Consider the following 22,533-nt stretch of genomic DNA (forward strand, 5'->3'; position numbering starts at 1 on the left):
TTGCCCGCAGCCCCAGGCCGGTGCCAAGCTCAGCTCAGTCACAGCCCAGAACTTGGGGAATTATTTTTCCTTGTTTCTCTCAGTGTCTAGCCCCTTCTCTTAGCCTGTGCCATGCCCTCCCTCACCTGAATGTGTACTTGGCCACACTGCTGTTCAGCTCCACGGTGCGGTCCTCCAGGTCCCCGGGCTGGCGGATGGAGATGCGCACCTTGCTGGTGGAGGAGTGTTGGAGCCTGTGGAGTGCCCACTGCACCGTGATGGTGCTGGCCGTCACGTTGGCGATATCAAATCCCTCCACTGCGCGAGGTCCTGTGGGGGGGAGGAAGTGAAGGCAGGGGGTGGTGAACAATAGCCTCGAGAGCCCCTCGGAAGCCAGACACGGTGCTGCCTCCCATCCCTATGGGGCCTGTGCCCATGTGTGCATCCCCACGACTCTTCTCCTGCCCCTTTGAAATCTTCCTGTCAGAGCATCGCATCTCAGCCCAGCTGCTTGGCCAGGCATCCCTGGACCTCCCAGCACTTGCAGTGCTGCTGACAGACAGAGTGGGAGGTTCGCTTCCACTAGGTGCCAGGGAGCACAGCCGAAGGCTGGGGCCTGACCCTCGCCAGGCCAGCACATAGTGACATCTCTGGGCAGGCTCCCATCCCCCACTGTTTTGGCCCTTAGTGCCCGCAAGGCAGCCGAGCCCATCCCCCAAGCACCAGCCTGGGGCCTGCCAGCTTGGCACTTAACGGCACCAATGAGAGAGAACCCAGAAGCTGCCGTTTCTGCCTCCTGAGGACTTTCGGGACCAAGTTTGACTCTCCAGGCAAGAGAGAGAAAGAGCAGCTGAACCAGCAGCGCAGGGCACGGGCCTGTGTGTTTGTGTGGGGGTCTCTGCACTCCAGCAGGGGAGCTGGGTAAAGTTTGGGCGTGGGCACATGGCAATGCTAATCAGGTAGGCATCACCCTCACTGAGTCCTAGCAGGCTACTCTGGTTTGTGGTGCACGTGTCAGAAGGTGGCTGTAGGATAGGAAAGCTTATTCCCAGTCTTTGAAATACTTGTCTTTCAAAGGGCCAGGAGTTTCCCAGAACAGGGCAAGGGAGATGGTGTGGTCCAGTGGGTAGAGCACTGGACTGGAACTCAAGACACCTGGGTCCTGTTCCTGGCTGAGTGAATACGTCCCCTCCCCATGCCTCTGTTTCCCCTCCCACCTTTTGGCTATCTCAGCTGTTTCAGTAAGCTCTTTGCTGTTTGTCTCCCATCCTCAGCTGGGGCCTCTAGGTGCTACTGTAAAATACACAGTAGGAGCTGTGGGAGCACAGGCCCAACCCAGGGCAAAATGGACTCTGCATTAATGGGATACACAGTAGCTGGAAGGAGCTGTGAGTTGTGAGCCTGCCAGAGAGCGAGAACACAGCAATCAGCCTGGGGCCTGCTACTCTGTTCCCAGAGGAGACCCAGGCTCTACCCTGCTAATGCTCACATGCAGCTCAGGACTGTACTTGCATTGCTGTGCAGTGGCCTAACACACAGCTGGGAGGAGTCCTGCAGCCTGCTGCGGGACCAGACCAACCGGGAGCCTTTCTCAGCCAATACGCACAGGGTGCTCAGTATGTGCCGATTTCTACTGACTTAGTGGCTGTGCAGGGGACCCAGGCTGTGCAGGGGACCCAGGCTAAATATGTGCCAAGGGGGGCTCCCATCTGACTCAGAATGGGTGAGTCTGCTGAAAGCAGGAGGGTGCTGAGCGGCAGCGAACCAGCTGAGCAGCGGGGACAGCAGAGCAGCTCACAGCAGGAGTTTGCCTGGAAGTTCGCCTGGAGTGAGCCCAGGGAGGCTTACATCTTGCAAACGTCTCTGAGGAAGCTCATAGTAGGTAGGTGATATGGAAGGGGGGGGTTCAGCTGTTGTGACCTGCACTGGATGTGCCATGTTTGTCTTTCTTCCACAGGACAGAAGCGGCTTTGTCTGTACAAAGTGCAAGCTGGTCTCCATATTGGAAGAGAAGATTGAAGGTCTGGAACAACAGATAACGACCCTGCGTTGCATACGAGAAACTGAGGATTTTCTGGACAAAACACAGGATAGGCTTCTAGGGGCACAAAGCTCTAAAGATACAGAGCAGGTGGCACAGAGGAGCCAAGAGGCCAGTGAGGAAGCTTGGCAACATGTGACCTCCAGAAGAGGTAAGCGGAATGTCCGGGTTCCAGTAACACAGACACAGGTAACCAACCGCTTTCATGTTCTCTCCACAGGTACCATTGCGGAGAGTGGACCAGATGATATGTCTGGGGGGAGGAAGCAGAAGGAGACTCCGCTGGTTGGAAGGCATGAGATGCGATGTCCTGAGGTTGGGGGTTCCACGACCACCACTCCCAAGAGGAGAAGGCGGGTGGTGGTGGTCGGGGACTCTCTCCTCCGGGGGACTGAGTCATCTATCTGCCGCCCTGACCGGGAAAACCGAGAAGTCTGCTGCTTGCCAGGGGCTAAGATTCGCGATGTGACGGAGAGACTGCCGAGACTCATCAAGCCCTCGGATCGCTACCCCTTCCTGCTTCTCCACGTGGGCACCAATGATACTGCCAAGAATGACCTTGAGCGGATCACTGCGGACTACGTGGCTCTCGGAAGAAGGATAAAGGAGTTGGAGGCGCAAGTGGTCTTCTCGTCCATCCTCCCCGTGGAAGGAAAAGGCCTGGGTAGGGACCGTCGAATCGTGGAAGTCAACGAATGGCTACGCAGGTGGTGTCGGAGAGAAGGCTTTGGATTCTTTGACCATGGGATGGTGTTCCATGAAGGAGGAGTGCTGGGCAGAGACGGGCTCCATCTTACGAAGAGAGGGAAGACCATCTTTGCCAGCAGGCTGGCTAACCTAGTGAGGAGGGCTTTAAACTAGGTTCACCGGGGGAAGGAGACCAAAGCCCTGAGGTAAGTGGGAAAGCGGGATACCGGGAGGAAGCACAGGCAGGAATGTCTGTGAGGGGAGGGCTCCTGCCTCATACTGGGAATGAGGGGCGATCAACAGGTTATCTCAAGTGCTTATATACAAATGCACAAAGCCTTGGAAACAAGCAGGGAGAACTGGAGGTCCTGGTGATGTCAAGGAACTATGACGTGATTGGAATAACAGAGACTTGGTGGGATAACTCACATGACTGGAGTACAGTCATGGATGGTTATAAACTGTTCAGGAAGGACAGGCAGGGCAGAAAAGGTGGGGGAGTAGCACTGTATGTAAGGGAGCAGTATGACTGCTCAGAGCTCCGGTACGAAACTGTGGAAAAACCTGAGTGTCTCTGGATTAAGTTTAGAAGTGTGTGCAACAAGAGTGATGTAGTGGTGGGAGTCTGCTATAGACCACCGGACCAGGGGGATGAGGTGGATGAGGCTTTCTTCCGGCAACTCACGGAAGCTACTAGATCGCATGCCCTGATTCTCATGGGTGACTTTAATTTTCCTGATATCTGCTGGGAGAGCAATACAGCGGTGCATAGACAATCCAGGAAGTTTTTGGAAAGCGTAGGAGACAATTTTCTGGCGCAAGTGCTAGGGGAGCCAACTAGGGGGGGCGCTTTTCTTGACCTGCTGCTCACAAACCGGGTAGAATTAGTGGGGGAAGCAAAAGTGGATGGGAATCTGGGAGGCAGTGACCATGAGTTGGTTGAGTTCAGGATCCTGACGCAGGGAAGAAAGGTAAGCAGCAGGATACGGACCCTGGACTTCAGGAAAGCAGACTTCGACTCCCTCAGGGAACGGATGGGTAGGATCCCCTGGGGGACTATCATGAAGGGGAAGGGAGTCCAGGAGAGCTGGCTGTATTTCAAGGAATCCCTGTTGAGGTTACAGGGACAAACCATCCCGATGAGTCGAAAGAATAGTAAACATGGCAAGCGACCAGCTTGGCTTAATGGTGAAATCCTAGCGGATCTTAAACATAAAAAAGAAGCTTACAAGAAGTGGAAGGTTGGACATATGACCAGGGAAGAGTATAAAAATATTGCTCGGGCATGTAGGAAAGATATAAGGAGGGCCAAATCGCACCTGGAGCTGCAGCTAGCAAGAGATGTCAAGAGTAACAAGAAGGGTTTCTTCAGGTATGTTGGCAACAAGAAGAAAGCCAAGGAAAGTGTGGGCCCCTTACTGAATGAGGGAGGCAACCTAGTGACAGAGGATGTGGAAAAAGCTAATGTACTCAATGCTTTTTTTGCCTCTGTTTTCACTAACAAGGTCAGCTCCCAGACTGCTGCGCTGGGCATCACAGAATGGGGAAGAGATGGCCAGCCCTCTGTGGAGATAGAGGTGGTTAGGGACTATTTAGAAAAGCTGGACGTGCACAAGTCCATGGGGCCGGACGAGTTACATCCGAGAGTGCTGAAGGAATTGGCGGCTGTGATTGCAGAGCCCTTGGCCATTATCTTTGAAAACTCGTGGCGAACGGGGGAAGTCCCGGATGACTGGAAAAAGGCTAATGTAGTGCCAATCTTTAAAAAAGGGAAGAAGGAGGATCCTGGGAACTACAGGCCAGTCAGCCTCACCTCAGTCCCTGGAAAAATCATGGAGCAGGTCCTCAAAGAATCAATCCTGAAGCACTTACATGAGAGGAAAGTGATCAGGAACAGTCAGCATGGATTCACCAAGGGAAGGTCATGCCTGACTAATCTAATCGCCTTTTATGATGAGATTACTGGTTCTGTGGATGAAGGGAAAGCAGTGGATGTATTGTTTCTTGACTTTAGCAAAGCTTTTGACACGGTCTCCCACAGTATTCTTGTCAGCAAGTTAAAGAAGTATGGGCTGGATGAATGCACTATAAGGTGGGTAGAAAGCTGGCTAGATTGTCGGGCTCAATGGGTAGTGATCAATGGCTCCATGTCTAGTTGGCAGCCGGTGTCAAGTGGAGTGCCCCAGGGGTCGGTCCTGGGGCCGGTTTTGTCAATATCTTCATAAATGATCTGGAGGATGGTGTGGATTGCACTCTCAGCAAATTTGCAGATGATACTAAACTGGGAGGAGTGGTAGATACGCTGGAGGGGAGGGATAGGATACAGAAGGACCTAGACAAATTGGAGGATTGGGCCAAAAGAAATCTGATGAGGTTTAATAAGGATAAGTGCAGGGTCCTGCACTTAGGATGGAAGAATCCAATGCACCGCTACAGACTAGGGACTGAATGTCTAGGCAGCAGTTCTGCAGAAAAGGACCTAGGGGTGACAGTGGACGAGAAGCTGGATATGAGTCAACAGTGTGCCCTTGTTGCCAAGAAGGCCAATGGCATTTTGGGATGTATAAGTAGGGGCATAGCCAGCAGATCGAGGGATGTGATCGTTCCCCTCTATTCGACACTGGTGAGGCCTCATCTGGAGTACTGTGTCCAGTTTTGGGCCCCACACTACAAGAAGGATGTGGATAAATTGGAGAGAGTCCAGCGAAGGGCAACAAAAATGATTAGGGGTCTAGAGCACATGACTTATGAGGAGAGGCTGAGGGAGCTGGGATTGTTTAGTCTGCAGAAGAGAAGAATGAGGGGGGATTTGATAGCTGCTTTCAACTACCTGAAAGGGGGTTCCAAAGAGGATGGCTCTAGACTGTTCTCAATGGTAGCAGATGACAGAACGAGGAGTAATGGTCTCAAGTTGCAATGGGGGAGGTTTAGATTGGATATTAGGAAAAACTTTTTCACTAAGAGGGTGGTGAAACACTGGAATGCGTTACCTAGGGAGGTGGTAGAATCTCCTTCCTTAGAGGTTTTTAAGGTCAGGCTTGACAAAGCCCTGGCTGGGATGATTTAACTGGGAATTGGTCCTGCTTCGAGCAGGGGGTTGGACTAGATGACCTTCTGGGGTCCCTTCCAACCCTGATATTCTATGATTCTATGAATGGTCACTTGCCCTTTCTTATTATCCTCGGTGCCCCCCCCCCACCAGCTGGGAGGGCTGCCCTTCTCTCTAGGGCCTGCTCAGAGCCAACTACACTGTTTCTCTCTCCAAACAGCATGCCAGGGGGTGAAAGCTCAAGGTGGGCACCATTCTCTGTGCCCCAGCTTTAGCAGGATGGTTGAACTCTGGGCAATACAGGAATTGCCAGCCTGGATCAGCCCCGTGGCCCATTTACTCTGCCTCTGAAAGTGGCCAGCACCAGCTGATTCAGTGGAGGACAGGAAACCCCAGAATGGACAACCATGGCATCAGCTGCCCTCAGGGAAGTGTTTTCCTGCCCTTGTCAGTTGGTGGTTGGCTTATGCCTGATGGAGGGGGATTTTGATCCTTTCTACATTAGTCTGTCATGCAACTCTGATCCCCTCACTGTCCTTAAGAGGTCCAGGCCTGTTTTGAACCCTAAGAAAGCCTTGGTCTCAATGATATCCTGTAGCAGGGAATCCCACAGGTCAGTTACGTGGTGGGTAAAAGTATTTCCTCTAGTAATTTTTACGGTTCTTGCCTTTCAGTTTTTTTGAACGTCCCCTTGTTCTAGTGCTAGGAGATAGGGCGACCAGAAGTCCCTGAGATACCCTCTCTAGACCACTCATTATGCACCTTTACCATGCCTGCTCTGATTTGTCTCCTCCATCTTTGCACCCTCTCTTTATAGGGAATTCTTTCCAGGGCTCTAATTGTTTTCAGTGCTCAGCTTTGAACTCCCCTCTAGTCCTGCAATACACTTTTGGAGAGGGGATGACCAGTCCTGGAGACAGTACCCAGGTGGGGCTGCACCACTGAGTTTTCTAAAGGCATGAGACTATTTTACAGATTCACCATCCCACTTCTTATGCACTCCAACATTTTGTTGCTCTTTTGACCACTGCTGCACACTGAGCAGAGAGGTATTCATTGACCTGTCTCCAGTGATCCTAGGTCCCTTTCCTGAGTTGGCACACTAAACTTACAACCCTGAGCAGTGTAGGAGTAATTCAAATCACTCCTTCCAATTGGCATTACTTTGCATTTATCAACACTGAATTTCCTCTGCTGGTGTAGTGCCCATTCTCCTGGCTTGCTCAGGTCTCTGGTGTTCCTCTCAGTCCTCTCTGATCTAAATAAACTGTGCCACCTTGCTGCCCCCCCCCTTCCCAATCGTTAATAAATTATATTAACTGCAGATCCCACCAAGGAGCCACTAGGTGCCCACTGCTAACCTTATGCCATATGAAAATTGACCTGTTAGTCCTTCTTTGCTTCTTGTCTCTTAGCCAGTTCCTGATCCATTTCAATAGGTTACCTCTCAATCTGTGGCTACTTAGTTTCCTTAACAGACACTTCAAAAGCCCAACTCAATGATCTCAATCAGTTCTCCTTGAGACACTAGTCTATTGACACATTCAGTGAATGAGGAGATTTTCCTTGCCAGAGAGAGGCTTGCCACTGGGCTATTAGGTTGGTGGGAGGGCCTTTTTCATTAAGAGGTTGCTATGTATACATAAGGATGCTGGTTTTAGATCTAAATTGATATTTCTCAAATAATGCTCATAGGTGCAAGAAAATATTTGTATGCAAAACATAATGTTTTTCATATAGCTTCTGGTCTTTGGAGGCCACCCCTGAGCTTCCATGTTGCCTAATGCACTCCAAAGTGGGTTGTGGTGCAGGACAGATTGTCCTGTGGGCTGAGGGGGCTTTTAGACCCGTGCACAGCTAGCTGAAAATTTTGCTGTAGCGTTAGGTGGTGGAAAGCAAGCTGGGATAGCTGGGAAGCAGGTCCTGCCATCCGTTAGGAGGTAGCATTGGCTGGTGGGTCTCCATGAGCTGTCTGTGCAGTAGCAGCCCCCAGCTGGCGTTGGAGCATTAACCTAGGTGTTGGACAGAGGCGTGCATGCTCACGTTTGTATTCCCCTTCCGACACTACTCACTAGTGCGCGTGATGAGCATGACAGGCCTGCTGATGTCGTTCTTGTTGTTCACGTTGCGTTTGACTGAAAAGACAGAAATATTGTAGGCTCTGCCAGAGGCTAGTGCCCGCAATTGGTGGGCAGAATGACTTCGGTCCACAAAATCTGTCCTGCGGTAAGAGCCGTCGAAGGATACGTACGTCACGGCGTAGCCGTCAATCATCTGCCTGGCGACTGGGTCTTCGGGGGGGTACCAAGAAATCGACACCCCTGTGTCCTCCACCCTGACCACCTTTAATGATGTTGGTGGCAGCAGTTCTTCAGGGTATCAATCAAAGCAAAGGGAAGAAGTAACATGGTAAATCTTTAGGCACTAGACCCCTGGGACTGACCCTCCAGCACACAAACACTTGCTGACAGGATTGTGTCAAGGCAGCTGTGAGAGCAGCACTGATATACAGCACAACAGTCATACACAGTGCAGGGAGTGTGCACTGCTGGGGCATGAGCCTGCGTGGTGCTGAGCGCTCTACACTCCCAGGGGGTTCACACAGGCCCAAAGGCTGGTGCCTGCTGCTCCTTATTATCCTGTTTGAGTCCTGAAGAAGGACCCTGGGGCATGAGCTGGGATCAGGGCCCCATTGTGCTAGGGATTACCCACCCAGTCTGAGATGGGCATTGTCCTGAAGAGCTGGCAGTTTAAAAGCAGACGAGCCAGACAGAGGTTATCAATCCCCATTTTACAGATAGAGATCTGAGGCCCAGACACAGAGACTTGCCCACATTCACACAGGGAGTGCGCAGCAGAGCTGGGAACTGAATCCAGGCCTTGCGAGTGCCAGTCCAGTACCATCCTTCCTCTCTCAGACTGACTTCAGCACCTCCTGGAGTTGCTCAGCACCCAGCAAGATCAAGCCCCTCTGACACCTTCTGTCTGCGGGTATCACCACACTCTAAGACGAGGCAGCGATTTGCCCTGATGGCTAAGCCCAGCAGTGCCAGCCTGTTGTCAGTGGGTCTCGCCCAGGCATGGATTCCCCCCCCACAGCGGGCACACACGGCTGCATCCTGGCAGTGCATGTGGCAGCGTATGCTGTCTGTGGTGACAGACAGGACTCACTTGAGTAGCCATCCAGCCCCTTTACCTTTTTCGCAGCTCTTGCCTGTGTAGCCCACCTTGCAGGTGCAGCTGTGGGATCCATTGCTAGGCAGGCAATAGCCTCGGCTCCCACACGGGCTGTAGAAACAAGGATCGCTGGCTGGGGGAGAGGAGCAAGATCAAGGGTTATGGCTCGCGCTGCCCAAGAAAGCTGAATAAAAAATGTTAATTACTGCTCAAGGCTGGCAAACTAGTAGTCAGGTTCAGTGCATACAACCACATTGCATTAACCAGCCAGTGCTAATGTAACAGGGGCTCTGGGAGGTCATTAGCTAAATCTCTCACACCCAGCCAAGGCTTACCCGTCTCGCAGTGGTAGCCAAAGAAACCCTCTGGGCAGACACACAGGTAGGAACCACCATAGTTTTCACAGTCCCCTCCATTACGGCAGGGAGCTGATTCGCAGGCATCCACTTCTAGAGGGCACAGATACACTCAGTCAAACATCTGCCAGAGACAGCATGGACATTAGAGGACACTCTGGATCCCTTGCGGGGACTCTTGCTGCACATGCAGCAGGTGAAGTATTTGTGCGAACCATGGGCCACGCACAGAACATGCATCTGTTTCCAGGGGAAGTGAAATTGGTGACTCACTCAAGATAGTCCAGATGCACATAGAGTGCAGCCCATGGGCTAAATGCAGGACACATATTCATCCTATGAGCCCCTCACATTCAGCATATCCAAGCTCTGAAGTAGTGTCCCAAACCATTGGGTTACAGCTCCCAGAATTCAATGCCCAAAGTCCAGCACACTGACACAGGAGGGTCATTGTCTATTGGTTGCTTATGATGCGTGATCTCACTGCAAAACTCACACATTACTCCAACGGTGAAAAGCTAACTCAGTGTCACTGCACTAATTTAAGGGCTTGTCTATATGGGGAGTTATTCCTGATAGCTATTCCTGATTTAACTTCATGTGTGGAAATTCTTATTCCATCACATCCTACCTTATTCCAGATTCACTTTTACATGCAGACAAGCCATTTAAGTGCATGGATTTTTCTATGACAGTCTTTTGTGGTGGCGGGGAGAAAGGTATGTCTTGGAACCAACATCAAATTATCCAGCTAATTGAGCCTATATCCTGTAGATCACTAGCTAAATCTATTTACTAGCCGACTGTAATTTGCTTTGTTTACAATCTGTGGACCAGAGCCTCAAGTCCCTACTCAGGGAAGGATCCAAAGTCCAAAGACTCTCTCCACTGACCTCAGTAGGCTCTGGCTCAGGCTCTGGGTCATTTCTTGGGAAAAACCCCACAAATGTCAGTGACGGTAAGGACTTGGTGACGTGGGGCTTTGAGGTTGGCACAGCACACCTGGTCTCAGCACAGCACAGCAGTGTGCTCGCTGGAATCATTTTCATGAAAGTAGGGCAAAATCATCACACCGTGCGGGCTGGTCTCCACGAACAGTTAGTGTGCAGCAAGCAGGCCGCTGACACATGTTAACAGTTCATTAATGCACTTTGATTAGTCCCATTTCAAACCCACTCAATCAAAGCTTACTACGGAACTGGTAATGCGCGTCAGCAGGTCACACTGAATATGGCACCTGCCTCTGTCTGCTCACCGGGATAGGCGGGTGAGCACGTACTGATGCCAGCAGACCCCCTGGTTAAGTGCTCATTGATGTGAATGAGAGTCCCGAGGAGGCCCCTGCCTTCTGCACAGAGGCAGGGCTGATATTTAAAAGTCACTGTGTATGTTTGATTGCCATCAAAAACCCAAGCAGAAGGTAGCTTAAAAGGTGACCAGGTGTCTTTCAATACAGACATGATGCACAGATACATGGAGCTTATTATGCACAGTGATGGCCACTGAAAGGTCACGGTCAGCAACTCATGCTGATCACCACAGCTGGTAAAAAATTAATCAACACAAATCAGAAAACAGATTTTAGAAATTTTTCCTCACTTTTTTTTGGTCAAAATTTGAAATTTCAAAATTAAAAAATAAATTGTGGCCAGCTCTAGGGTTTATTGAAAAATAATGGGGGGGGGGGGGAGAATCACAAAAATCTCACCAAATTTCCCACCTCCCCATTGGTGACAAAATGTGAAAAAAGTATCAGTGCTGGGGACTGCCCAGCACTAGCTAAGACAGTGCCATGACTGAGGGAGGAAGGCTGGGCCAGTAGTTAAGGCACCAGCCTAGGTCACTGCAGATCTGGCTTTGAGTCCCTGCTGTAGCCCAGACTGCCTGGGTGATCTTGGGCAGGCTAACTGGACGCAGGTTACACCGCTCTGCAGGGAAGATGCAGGGGCATCTCCCAGGGCAGAATCAGAGCCTGCTGGTGGAGCTCAAGAGCATGGAAACTGAATCTCATGCTCCAGCAGGACAGCGCAGGGCTGCTGAATTCCCATCCCAGCCCTGACAAGGTTGTCCTCCTACAAGCGAGCATGCCTGGAAACTCCAGGGCAAACCTGTCAAGCTTTGTGAGGATGGACTATGCTGGGCAGGCCAGTGTTGCCTCCATGGCTCTCTCTTAGACTAGTCCAGGGGCATCAGACTGGAAATCCCAGCAGTGGCTTTGGGGGACTTGGGTTGAGCTTTACCCTGTGAAATTTCTACCTGTTTCACACTGGATTCCCATGAAGCCATCAGGACATTGACAAGCAAAGGATCCTGGGAGATCCTTGCAGGTTCCTCCGTTCTTACAGGGGTCGGACTGACATTCATCAATCTCTGCGTAGAGGCAAAAGGAAACACTCATGTACTGACCAGAAACCCATCCTCAGCACAGCATGCACTGACAACACAGAGCTAGATCGGACGGCCCTTACTCACCACCCTGGGCGCTTACACACACACAAGTAGCCTCACTGACTTGGGGCTACTGGTTTAAGTGCTCACCAACATGAGTAAGAACTGCACAACTGAGTCAGTCCTGAAAGTCTGGGCTGCTGTGCTGGAACCCCTGGCACTTGCGTTAATCCAGTTCTGATTTCAGGCTTGGGCAGTCATTAAAACCCTGTCTGAATAACAAGAGCCTCACATAGGGAAGGAGCGGTCTGAAACCACAATCAAATGCCTTGTTATTCAGGGGGGACACTGTGAATATTGGGGTGTATTTTTGCTGGTATATGCTGTGGGTTTGACATTGGGTTGTGTGTGCCATGCTGCACCTAGAGAACACAGCCACTTTTCTTTCTTTTCATAGCTCCCCTTCAGCTGTGTGTGTAATTTGTGCCATTAAAACATACACATGCCCCATTGAAAAGGGCATTGCCAACGCTCCTGCCACACAGAAAGAATTTGCTCCCTTAGGCTGGTACCCATTAAAGAGGGCTGGTGCTGTTCATGAGTACACTGGGCACAAGCACAAGCCGGGCAGGTACAAGGAACTGAGCTGGGGGAAAGCTTTGGGTCCCCCTCCCCGCTGCCCATGGGAAGTGTCCAATTTCAATCACATTTTTCAGACTTTCATTGAAAAATCAAAACATTTTGGAAAACTGGGCAAAAAATTATTGGTTTTACTGAATATTTTTCTCCTGACCTGCTGAATTTTTTCAGTTTTTGGTTGCCGAAAGCCATTCTTTTAAATGAAATCTCAAAAATATTACAATTATTAAAATGAAACATTTCTAAAAACAAAGTCCCAATCAGCTCCAATAAAGAGAATAAGAGGGTGCAGGATACATGTGGCTGTTTATATCCCCAACACATACAGACCTAAAGCTGACTAGGGGATATAGACACACAATTCCCATTTTCTTAAAAGGGGACTATGAATCTAAATCCATTTGGCTGCATTGAAATACTCAACCACATTCTCCTCTATAGCTCTAGGAGACTGATCACACACGTGTGTGGTGGCATGGATGTTCATCCCCCCTGTAGGGCACAGATCCATGATGATAAGCACCTCGGAACTCTTTCTGCCCCAGCTGCTAGCAGGGCTGTATGCTGGATGAGTGCTGTAGCTCTTGCATGACTCTAAGCTAAGGGTATGACTCTAAGGAGCATATGACTCTAAGGAGCGGCACCAGTGGTATGGATCTTGGAGCTGCCTAACTGGCCTTTGGCTGCCCTGGCTGTTATGCTTTCCAGATGGGCTGCTGGGTGAGGCCATCCCTGGGTAACACCTCCCTCCCAGGCCATTTCTGAAGCAGCTTTGAGGGCCAATCCAGGCAGGGGTATCTTCCTGTCTTGCTCACCATTGGATGGGGTCCCCGTAAGCGTATTTTTCACATTCTCTTACCCAACTCACAGTGGGGGCCTGTGTATCCTGCTTCACACAGGCACAGGAAGTCGGCGATACGATCCTTGCATAAGCCTCTGTTGAAACAGGGCTGAGAAAGGCACTCGTTAATTTCTGGGGAGGTAAGCATGGGGCGGGGAGGGGAAGAGAGAGAGGGGATTATAGTCAGTGAAATATCCAAGCCAGACCAGACGATCTTCGATGGCCATGATTGTCCCATCCCGCACAGAGGTGCATGCAGTGAAGTAGGCTGCACTGCTAACCGTGCCTAAAGGAGCAAGCACAGCCCATGTTGACGGCCTCCCAGAGAGCCGCCTTGGCCTACAGTGGGGAGTGGGTGGGTGGAGCTTCCCAACCTGTGCACCACTATTATTTATTAAGTGTATTACGGTAGCACGTAGGAGCCTCAGGCGTGGCTCAAGACCTCGTTGTGCCAGGTGCTGTACATTATTCATTAGGCGTATTACTGTAGCACCTAGGAGCCCTAGTCTTGGCCTAGGACCTAAATTCCCTGTAAACTGCACGGTCACGCAGCAGCCTATTTAGCACCGCACAGGCACTTAGGGAACCCGCCCATGGACCTGCTGCGGATGGGGGAGGGGTGCCCCTCCCCCAGCCCCAACCTAGCCATGCCCGCAACCTGCCATGGCCAGGGGAGGGGTAGCACGGCCCACACCTGCTGCGGCTGGGGCACCCTCCCCTGGCCCCAATTCTGCTGCGGCCCAGACCTGCTGTGGCTGGGGCACCCTCCCATACCCTCAGTTCTGCCCTGGCCCAGGGCACCCCTTTCCCAGCCCCAACTCTGCTGCGACCTGGACCTGCCACGGCTCGGGCACCTCGTCCCGAACCCAGCCCCTGCCCAGACCTGCTGCAGCGCCCTTCCTTTGGCCCAAACCCAGCCCAGACCTGCCAGGTACAGGGGAGGGGCACCTATCCTGCGGCCCTAGCCCCAGCCCTGCCGGGGTGTCCCTCCCCCAGCCCCAACTCTGTCGCGGCCAAGGCAGCCCGAACCCAGCTGTGGCCGGGATGCCCCTCCCCCGGCCCGAACCCAGCTCCAGCCCGGATCTGCTGCAGCGCCCCTCCCCTGGCCTGGACCTGCTGTGGCTGGGGAGAGGCACCTACCCTGTGGCCCTACCCCCAGAGCTGCCGTGATGGGGAGAGGCGCCTCTCCCCACCAGCCCAGGTGCTGCTGCAGGGAGAGAGAGCTGGAGGGAGTCCTCTCTCCCTGCCATAGCCCTGGAACACCAAACCCCTCATCCCTGGCCCCACCCTAGAGCCCTCACCCCCAGCCGAAGCCCTCACACCCCTAGACCCCAATGCACTGCCCCAGCCCTGAGCCTCCTCTAACACTCCGAACCCCTCTGCCTCATCCCCACGACATGAATTTTGTTATTTGCACCAATATGAAGGTGATGTATCACATATCATATAACAAAATTCATTCCGCACATGGGTGGGAAAAATTACAGTAGCACCAAGGAGCCCCAGTCATGGCTCAGGACCCCACTGCACCAGGTGCCGTATACTATTTATTAGGTGTCTTATGGTAGCACCAAGGAGCCCCAGTCATGGCTTAGGATCCCATTGCATCAGTTCCATACAAAAAGAGAATAATAAGAGCTGGAATCTAAGACCGGACCCAGCAGGTATAGACAGACAATTGAGGAGCACAAAGGAACAATGAGAGGCTATGAATCAGTGCTGTGAGCAGCCATGGCCTAGCCACCGGCAACTGTTTTGTTGGCTTCACAGCAGATGAGTGTTTTGAGGAGGACTTTAAAGGGGATGAAGATGGAATGCATCGCATGCTTGCAAGGCACTTGTCCCACGTGCAAGGGGCAGCATGGGAGGCCTGTGTATCCTGGGAGGATGACAGCCCCACGGGACTAGTTTGAAAACATAACCAGTGGCAGTGAAGGTTGGCTTTGTGGACCGATCGGTGGTGGGAGTTGATCACTCATTTGTGAATGAGAGATGATACACAGGCTGGTGATAGGCTGTAAAGGGCCTTGGAAGTGAAGAGAAGTAGCTCGTGTTCGATGCACTAGAGAAGGGGGAGCCAAGGGAGGGATGCAAAGAGAGGCATGACATGGACAAAGGCTGGGCTAAGAGAACAATTTTTGCAGCAGCAGTCTGAATGGACATGAGCAGGGCAGGATTCCACTTGTGAAAGGATGCTGCAGTAACTGAGGCATGAGCTGATGAGAGCTTTAGATGTGTGGAGGGATAGGAAAGGCTGTTCCTTAGGGGTTATGCAGAGAGAATCAGGAAGATTTAGACTTCTCTCTAGGTCCTCACTGTGACACTGCATACCATAGTCTTCATAGTGGCATTATTATGATATGGTTATAGAGTAATTATGATGCATTTTATGCAAGACAGGTCACGTGAGATGTCATTGGAAATGTTATGATTTGCTGAATATGATTATCCTATTTGTACGCATGTGTCATTTTTGTATCTGAAGTTATAAATACTCACTATGTATCTATACTCAAAAAGAAAAGGAGTACTTGTGGCACCTTAGAAACTAACCAATTTATTTGAGCATAAGCTTTCGTGAGCTACAGCTCACTTCATCGGATGCATGAAGTGAGCTGTAGCTCACGAAAGCTTATGCTCAAATAAATTGGTTAGTCTCTAAGGTGCCACAAGTACTCCTTTTCTTTTTGCGAATACAGACTAACACGGCTGTTACTCTGAAACCTGTATCTATACTGTAAATGTAGTTACAGCTGGGTAACAGCCCCTAGACAAGATGCTTTCAGTCTAAATAGCTGGTTGTAAAGGACCTATTCATAGTAAGGGGCCATTAAAAACAATAGCCTTAGGAGAAGCTTATCTCCCACCTGGTGAGCCTTCCTGAGAACACTACAGACAGCCTGTGAGTGATGGCTGCTATGACTGTACAAGGACATGTGACCAGGCCACATGATGCCGGACTCCATCTTGGGATGCCAATATTTGTCCACAGCTTTGGAACAAAGGGTTCCCACCATATGCAAAAGCTATATAAGGCAGGGAGTGACATCATCTAGGGTTCTTCACTCCCCACACAAGAAGACTCCTGGAAACACTTGTTCCAAAGACTGAAACCCGGGAATTCCAAGCTGCAAAGGTACTAAGAATCTGCAGCCTGTTTATATCATTTCTCAGGGTGAGAATCTGCTAATTCATATCCACTCTATTTCGTATATTAAGCTTAGTTTTCATTTGTTGTTTATTTGCTAGGTAATCTGTTTTGATCTGTTTGCTATCACTTATAATCACTTAAAATCTATCTTTTGTAGTTAATACACTTGCTTTGTGTTAATCTAAACCAGTGGGCTTTGACTGAAGTGCTCAGGGAGAATCTCTGCTTGGCTACCACAAGTGTGCATTGTCCTCTTCACATTGAGGGAGAGGTGGGTGCTAAACCCATATACTGGCCAGATTTGACCAGGGCAGGACGGTACTGCTCTGGGGTCCTAGGCTGGGAAGCTGGTGGTTAGAGAGTCTGCATGTAACTGCAGCTGGGTGTGTCCTTACCTGTGTGAATGCTGGTGAAAGTGCAGTCTGGAGGGCTTTGCAACTTGTCACAGCAGCTAAGTGTGAGAGGGAGCCCAGGATGGTTGGTCAGAGGGCTCAGTGGTACCCCAGTTCCAGGTGGCACCCTGGGGGGAACCCGTCACACTCACATCTAGGCTGAGTTGAAGAGGGTGCCCAGGTTACAGGTCTGAGGGACAGGCAGGATGATGGTGTTGTCCACAGTGACTGAGAAAGGAGGTGATGGGGAGGACTTGGGAGGGGAAAAAATTAAGAGCTCTGTTTTAGCCATGTTGAGTTTGAGCTGATGGCTGCGCACCCAAGATATCAGAGACACAGGATGAGATTTTAGCTTGGACAGAGGGAGACAGGCCTGGAGTAGAGGGCTAGATGGAACTGGAGATGAGGAACTCCAAACAGCCATTGTAGTCAGCACATTCAATGAGCTTAGAGGTGAAAGAGATAAGGAAGATGTGGAAGGTGGCTTTGGGAGAAGCTAAAGCATGTTTGTTTTGTGAGTGGAAGATCTAGGGGGAGAGGTTCTGGAGCAGAGTGAGGGCGGGGATAAGAGTGGGCACAGGGAGATCAGGAGATGGGATGGAGTCACTGGATCAGGAGATGGGATGGAGTCACTGAAGGGGAGAAGGAGGAGAGAGTTGTGGGATGGGCACAGGGAAGGCAATGTCATATTTGGTTTATTGTCTCTTGGATGAAATACAGAAACTGGGAGGGCAACTCAGAAACGGAGCAGGACACATGGCTGAGGACCTCACCAGGATCATTAAGGGATCGTAGTGACAGTAACCATGGATGTGGATGGCAGCTAGGATAGGGCCAAGTCAGAGCCATAGCTCGGAGACAGAGCAGAAGGTAAAGCGCAGTGCCGCCCAGTACGCATGCCAGCTGCAGATACACCAGCTAGCCAGCCCAGGAGTGGGCCAGGGCGGTGGTTTCCAGGGGAGTGTGGCTAGTGATAGTGAACCAGCCATTGATCTGGAGTGATATTCCATCCCCCAGTGCTGCTCATCTGGACTGCGCTCCTGCCAGGAGGCCCATCCTTTCCCTCCTCTGGAAGCTCTGATGGACACCGTCAGCACTATCCTCTGTGTCCTGTGCTGCAGGCACCTGCTCTCTGCTGATCCCAATCTGCCCTCACAATGCTGCTCCCCTCTCGCTCCCTGGTACCACACAGAACAGTGGCTTGATCTCTCCTTTCCCAGCAGCTGCATGTCCTTTGCAGGTGCTGCACATCCCAGAAGCATGGCTGCCAGGCAGAGATGTGCATCGAGCAGAGGGCTCGAGGACAGCACGAAGAACACATCCTGACCCTATGTCCCCCCAGGAGTTGTTTGCCTCTGAGGGGGTATGGGGCCCTGGGTATCTTAGTAAAGGCTGAAAAGAGTCTGGTCTAATCAGGGAGGGGTGTTCCCGAGCATCCCCAGGGGCACCACACAGGCTGTGCCACAAGAAAAAATGGCCACATCTCATGGCTGCTAAGGGGGCTCCAGGCCCAGCCAGGCCCCAGGAAGCAGCATTCTGGCAGGACAGCTCAGTCTGTTTAGGCCCCTTTCCACATCGCACCAACTTACCATCACACTCTGGGGGGTCACTCCAGATGCCCTGTGCTCTGCAGACACGGGGGTTGTTCTGAGGGCTCAAGATGTAGCCTCGCTCACACTGGTATTCAGCCAGAGAGCCCACGCGGGTGGAGTTAAACAGCACCTGGGCATGCTTCACCTCGTTGGGAATGCCGCAGTCCACCTCTGGGGAAAGAGGAGAAGCATGAATAACAAGGCATGTGAACAGCAGGCGTCCCTGAGCCAACGCTGGAACCCAGTTGTCTAAGGAGCAGTTGCTCCCTCTCTCTTCAAGAGGCGGCAAGCTGGGCCAAGTCTAGAGAGCATGATGGCTCTGCAGTCCAGAGCTGTGCTTGTGAGCTCCAGAGAGCTGTCCAGCTCCAGCCCACAGAACCTTGGCTCTGCCTGGGGAAGTGAACCCTGCCGTACCCAAGAATTGGCCTCAGAGAGCAGCTTGAGCCTGGAGACAACCCTGCAGACTCCAATGCTGGGGCTGCAACCCAGGGCATTTCTATAGCATCCCCTTAAAAAAGTTGACATTGGCACCATGCCCATGCTCTGAAATATGCCAAAGCAAGTGTGTGTGTGTGTGTGTGTGTGTGTGTGTGAGGCATGGGAAAGCCCAGCAGCAGGCATTAGGAACCCACGCGCCTTCACTAGTGCTCCTAATCACCTACTGCTGTTGGTAGGGTAGTGGGGATCCAGGAACAGCACAAGTGGCCTCGGTTCCCACCCTCTCCTAGCACCTCCAATGGGTGGCAAAGACATTACTTGCAGGGAGGAAACTATTCAATACATGGTGCCATTGCACCAGGCCATAAATGATCTGGGGAAGGGGGAGCCCTGCCATAGTGAAGGACCTATATATTGGGGATACACAGAACAGCCTTTCTAGGGCTGAAGTTACAGTGTCAACAGGGCTGAGACATTCCTGAGACCCATCTTCACAGGGCCTTTTGCTTCCATGATCCCTTTGTTTTAAAAAGTTTTCTTCTTTAAGAAGATGGCACCTTTAGTATGAAGTTTGGGCCAAACTGTTGCTTGTTATGCAGGTGTCGGTTCAGAGGAACTCCACTGCCAGATTAAGGGACTGCCTGAGATCGCCTGGGGATTTGTGTAGAACTACAAAGAGAAGCCGTGTCTTCCAACTCCCATTCTTCCTCTAGCAAACCCCCACCCCCACCCCACCCCCTGCATTCAGCCAGGATGATGGAGCCATGCTGGGCTGTCTAATGCTAGAGGGTTGATGTTCAGGACTCTCCCCTTGTCGATGGGCAGGCTTGGGAAGTGCTCTAAGCCGGTCTTGCTCAAGAGCAGGATTAGTTCTCTGGGCTGCTCCTGGTGTTGAGGCTTCTTGGCTGTTACCTGACTGGCAGAGCTTTCCCACGTATCCCACAGGGCACGCGCAGGTGTAGTTGCTGCCATTGTCCTCGCAGGTGGCTCCGTTTTCACATGGACTCAGGAAACAAGGAGAAGGGGCTGGAAAAGAGTATCACAAATGGCCATGGACATGCTGCCTGGAGCCCTTCCTCCCTCTCCGTGCTGCATCTACAGTGCTACCTGGAGACGCTGCCAGGCCATGGGGATGTAGGGATGAGTTCCCAGGAGCATTAAAGCAACTGCCCTCCAACTCCACTAACACAAACCAGTGCCAGCGTACTCAGTTCTCAGAGGATTTTCTAGGGCACCCAGCCAGGCCTATGGAGGAGTTGGGTTATGACTGGATGGGTGCTGGACTCACTGGGCAGCGATTACACTAGCCAGCCATTGAACTCAGTCTCTGTGGATACTGCCACAGACTGAGCACAGCTCTCTGCTTGTGTGCTTCAGCAATCAGGGATTGAACACACGCCCTCTATTAAATGGCCAGAGACACCATTGACTGGGCAATGGCACCCAGTACCCCAAACTGCCTGACTGTGGCTTCCCCAGCTGAGGATGCTCCCCTGGTTAATGTTCAGAGCCTGTGAATGACTCCAAGCCCATTGATTGCCGGCCTAGTAGCCAAGCACTGAACGGCAGACATTGGGTCTCTGGACAGTGACTCTGAGCTGAGCATTGGAGCCAGACCTCTAGTTTCTCCTCCTTGCCAGTCTGCCACGCTCGTACCTATCTCACAGTGCCGGCCCGTGTAGCCTGGGGGACAGTCACACTTGTATTTGCCGATGTAGTGGAAACATGTGCCCCCGTTCTGACATGGCCCAGAGGCACAGGAGTCTGGTTTACCTGTGGGCACAAAGAAAGCCATGTTAAACAGCAACCAATGCCTTCCCAGCTCTCCCCTCACCAGCGCTCAGCATTGTGGGTACCTATCTCGCAGTGCTTCCCAGTGAATCGGTAGGGGCAGGCACAGTGGTATTCTCCGTCTGCCTCCTTACATGTCCCCCCGTTCCGACATGGCCCGGAGCTGCACAGCCTTGGCCTGACTGAGGAAAGAGAACACAGGTGGAGGGGCCACGTGTGAGAAAGCATCACCCCTTGTGCTTTCATCAACAGGAGTGGGGATGGCTTAAATTCACCCCCTCTCATGGGCTGGCTGCTTCTCCCACAGCCCAGCCACCCCCTCCTGGTGGGGCCACCGGGGGTTACATTCTCCAGCTACTCAGAAAGAGCCACAATCTCCTACCTGGGGGCGCAAAGTCAGGTTTAAAGAAATCCAGTCAGGTACCTGATTGGCCCAATTGTCAACGACGCAGAGCATGCACAGCTCCACTGAAGCCAATGGCGCTGCAGGTAGGAGCTCAGCACTGTGGAAACACAGGCCACTTAAACACCGGAGCCTAAATATGGATTTAAGATCCTGACTTTAGGCCCTGCCTAGGTTTGAAAGTGTTGGCAAATCAGCACATCCACTCTTCGCCTAAGCTGTTCCACAGCGTCGCTGTGTGCCTTGACACAGCTTGTGCTCTACATCAGAAGCAGCTGCAGCGACTCCCATGTATATCTGCCCTGCACAGCAATGCTACCACCTGTCTATCATTTGAACTGGGCAAGTCACCCACTGCTCCCCAATGAGGCAAAGACTCCTTGGATGGATTGCATAGCACGAGCCATGCACAACTTCAGATACCAGAGCGGATTAACCATTGAAAGCCGATAGCTTTGGGAGAGCCACCTGTGCTTCCCGAGACCGAAGTTGCCATGGCAGAGGGGAATGCAAGCAGGGTGGGACCCTAGCGTGCATCTTTCACTCCGTCCTGAAATGAGCTACAGAATCTGCTCAGTGCTGGGGGAGCCAGACAGTCCCAAGAGATGTCCTGAAGGGAAGAGACCTGAACAGGCTGACGCACCATTCTGATTTTACTGTCCCACTTAGCATCTCTGTTCCTCGGTGGTTTCCTAGAGGCCAAGGCTGTTAGTTCTGCCCCGATCTCTCACCTTCCCCTGCCCCCATAGCCAGGAGTGGAGTTTCCCCACTATGAAGAGCCAGGAGATATTGCACTGGCTCTTACAGCAGAAGGATCTCTAGACTACTAGTCTGCCTTAAGGGACTTTAATTTTGCTCCAAACTCTGGTCTGTAGCCAGAACTCTTTGTAGGTGACCATTCCCCAGCTCAACCGAGCTGCCCAACACAGTGACAGGAAGGGGAGCAGGAACACTAGATGCAGATGTTTCCTGCTCCTGTGCTGCTACGCTGCATGGGGCTGGGATCTCCTGAACACAGACTAACCAGAATGCATGGCAGGTGGGATATGCCGAGGACCCCTCCCTGCCCCGTCTCTCCAGCCCATGCCTCGGGAGTACCTTTCTCGCAGTGCCTGCCGTTGAAGCCCCGCGGACATTCACAGGTGTATGAGTCATCATGGGCTTCGCAGGACCCCCCGTTCAGGCAGGGCTCTGAGTCGCAGGGAGATGGCACAGCTGAAAAACCACAGATGGGACCAAACAGTTAAGATGATCAATATAAGTCCTACCAGGCAGAGCAGGTCAGAGTGGCAAAACCCCACAGGCGCATCTAATCTGCTCCTTCCTTGTGGCAGGGCTGGCTGGCTGGCTCCCTGGTGTTCCTCCCTGGCTTTATCGTTGCAGGGCTTGTTGTGGCCTGCATCCTGCTGTGGGCCACTAGCGTTTACACTGTAGCCATTTGCAGGGCTGCTAGGATTAGGGCGAGCTTCCAGCGTTCCTGCAGTGGCGTGACCAGGTCCCACACAGCAAATCACCCAGAGCCCATGGGACTCTCCCCATTGAGTTGTGGGTCAGGCCCTCTCTGCAGGACTTGGCACCTTGCTCTGCCCAGCTGTGCAATGGGGACAAA

General features: G+C 51.9%; 1 protein-coding gene across 1 annotated transcript in view; it reads right to left on the reverse strand.

The window, feature by feature from the left end:
* Positions 1 to 22,533, reverse strand: part of SNED1 (sushi, nidogen and EGF like domains 1) — a 130,915-nt gene that overhangs the window by 24,049 nt on the left and 84,333 nt on the right. Inside the window, exons 13-23 of the mRNA XM_074964232.1 lie at positions 22,023 to 22,139; positions 20,587 to 20,703; positions 20,387 to 20,503; positions 19,643 to 19,756; positions 18,290 to 18,463; positions 13,176 to 13,289; positions 11,546 to 11,659; positions 9,269 to 9,382; positions 8,953 to 9,066; positions 7,829 to 8,125; positions 126 to 309 (exon numbers count right to left, since the gene is read on the reverse strand). Of these exons, the coding sequence (XP_074820333.1) occupies positions 126 to 309; positions 7,829 to 8,125; positions 8,953 to 9,066; positions 9,269 to 9,382; positions 11,546 to 11,659; positions 13,176 to 13,289; positions 18,290 to 18,463; positions 19,643 to 19,756; positions 20,387 to 20,503; positions 20,587 to 20,703; positions 22,023 to 22,139 (1,576 nt within the window). The remainder of the gene's footprint in view (positions 1 to 125; positions 310 to 7,828; positions 8,126 to 8,952; positions 9,067 to 9,268; positions 9,383 to 11,545; positions 11,660 to 13,175; positions 13,290 to 18,289; positions 18,464 to 19,642; positions 19,757 to 20,386; positions 20,504 to 20,586; positions 20,704 to 22,022; positions 22,140 to 22,533) is intronic.

Source organism: Natator depressus, chromosome 9 (assembly GCF_965152275.1).
Source record: "Natator depressus isolate rNatDep1 chromosome 9, rNatDep2.hap1, whole genome shotgun sequence".
NCBI classification, from domain to species: domain Eukaryota; kingdom Metazoa; phylum Chordata; order Testudines; family Cheloniidae; genus Natator; species Natator depressus.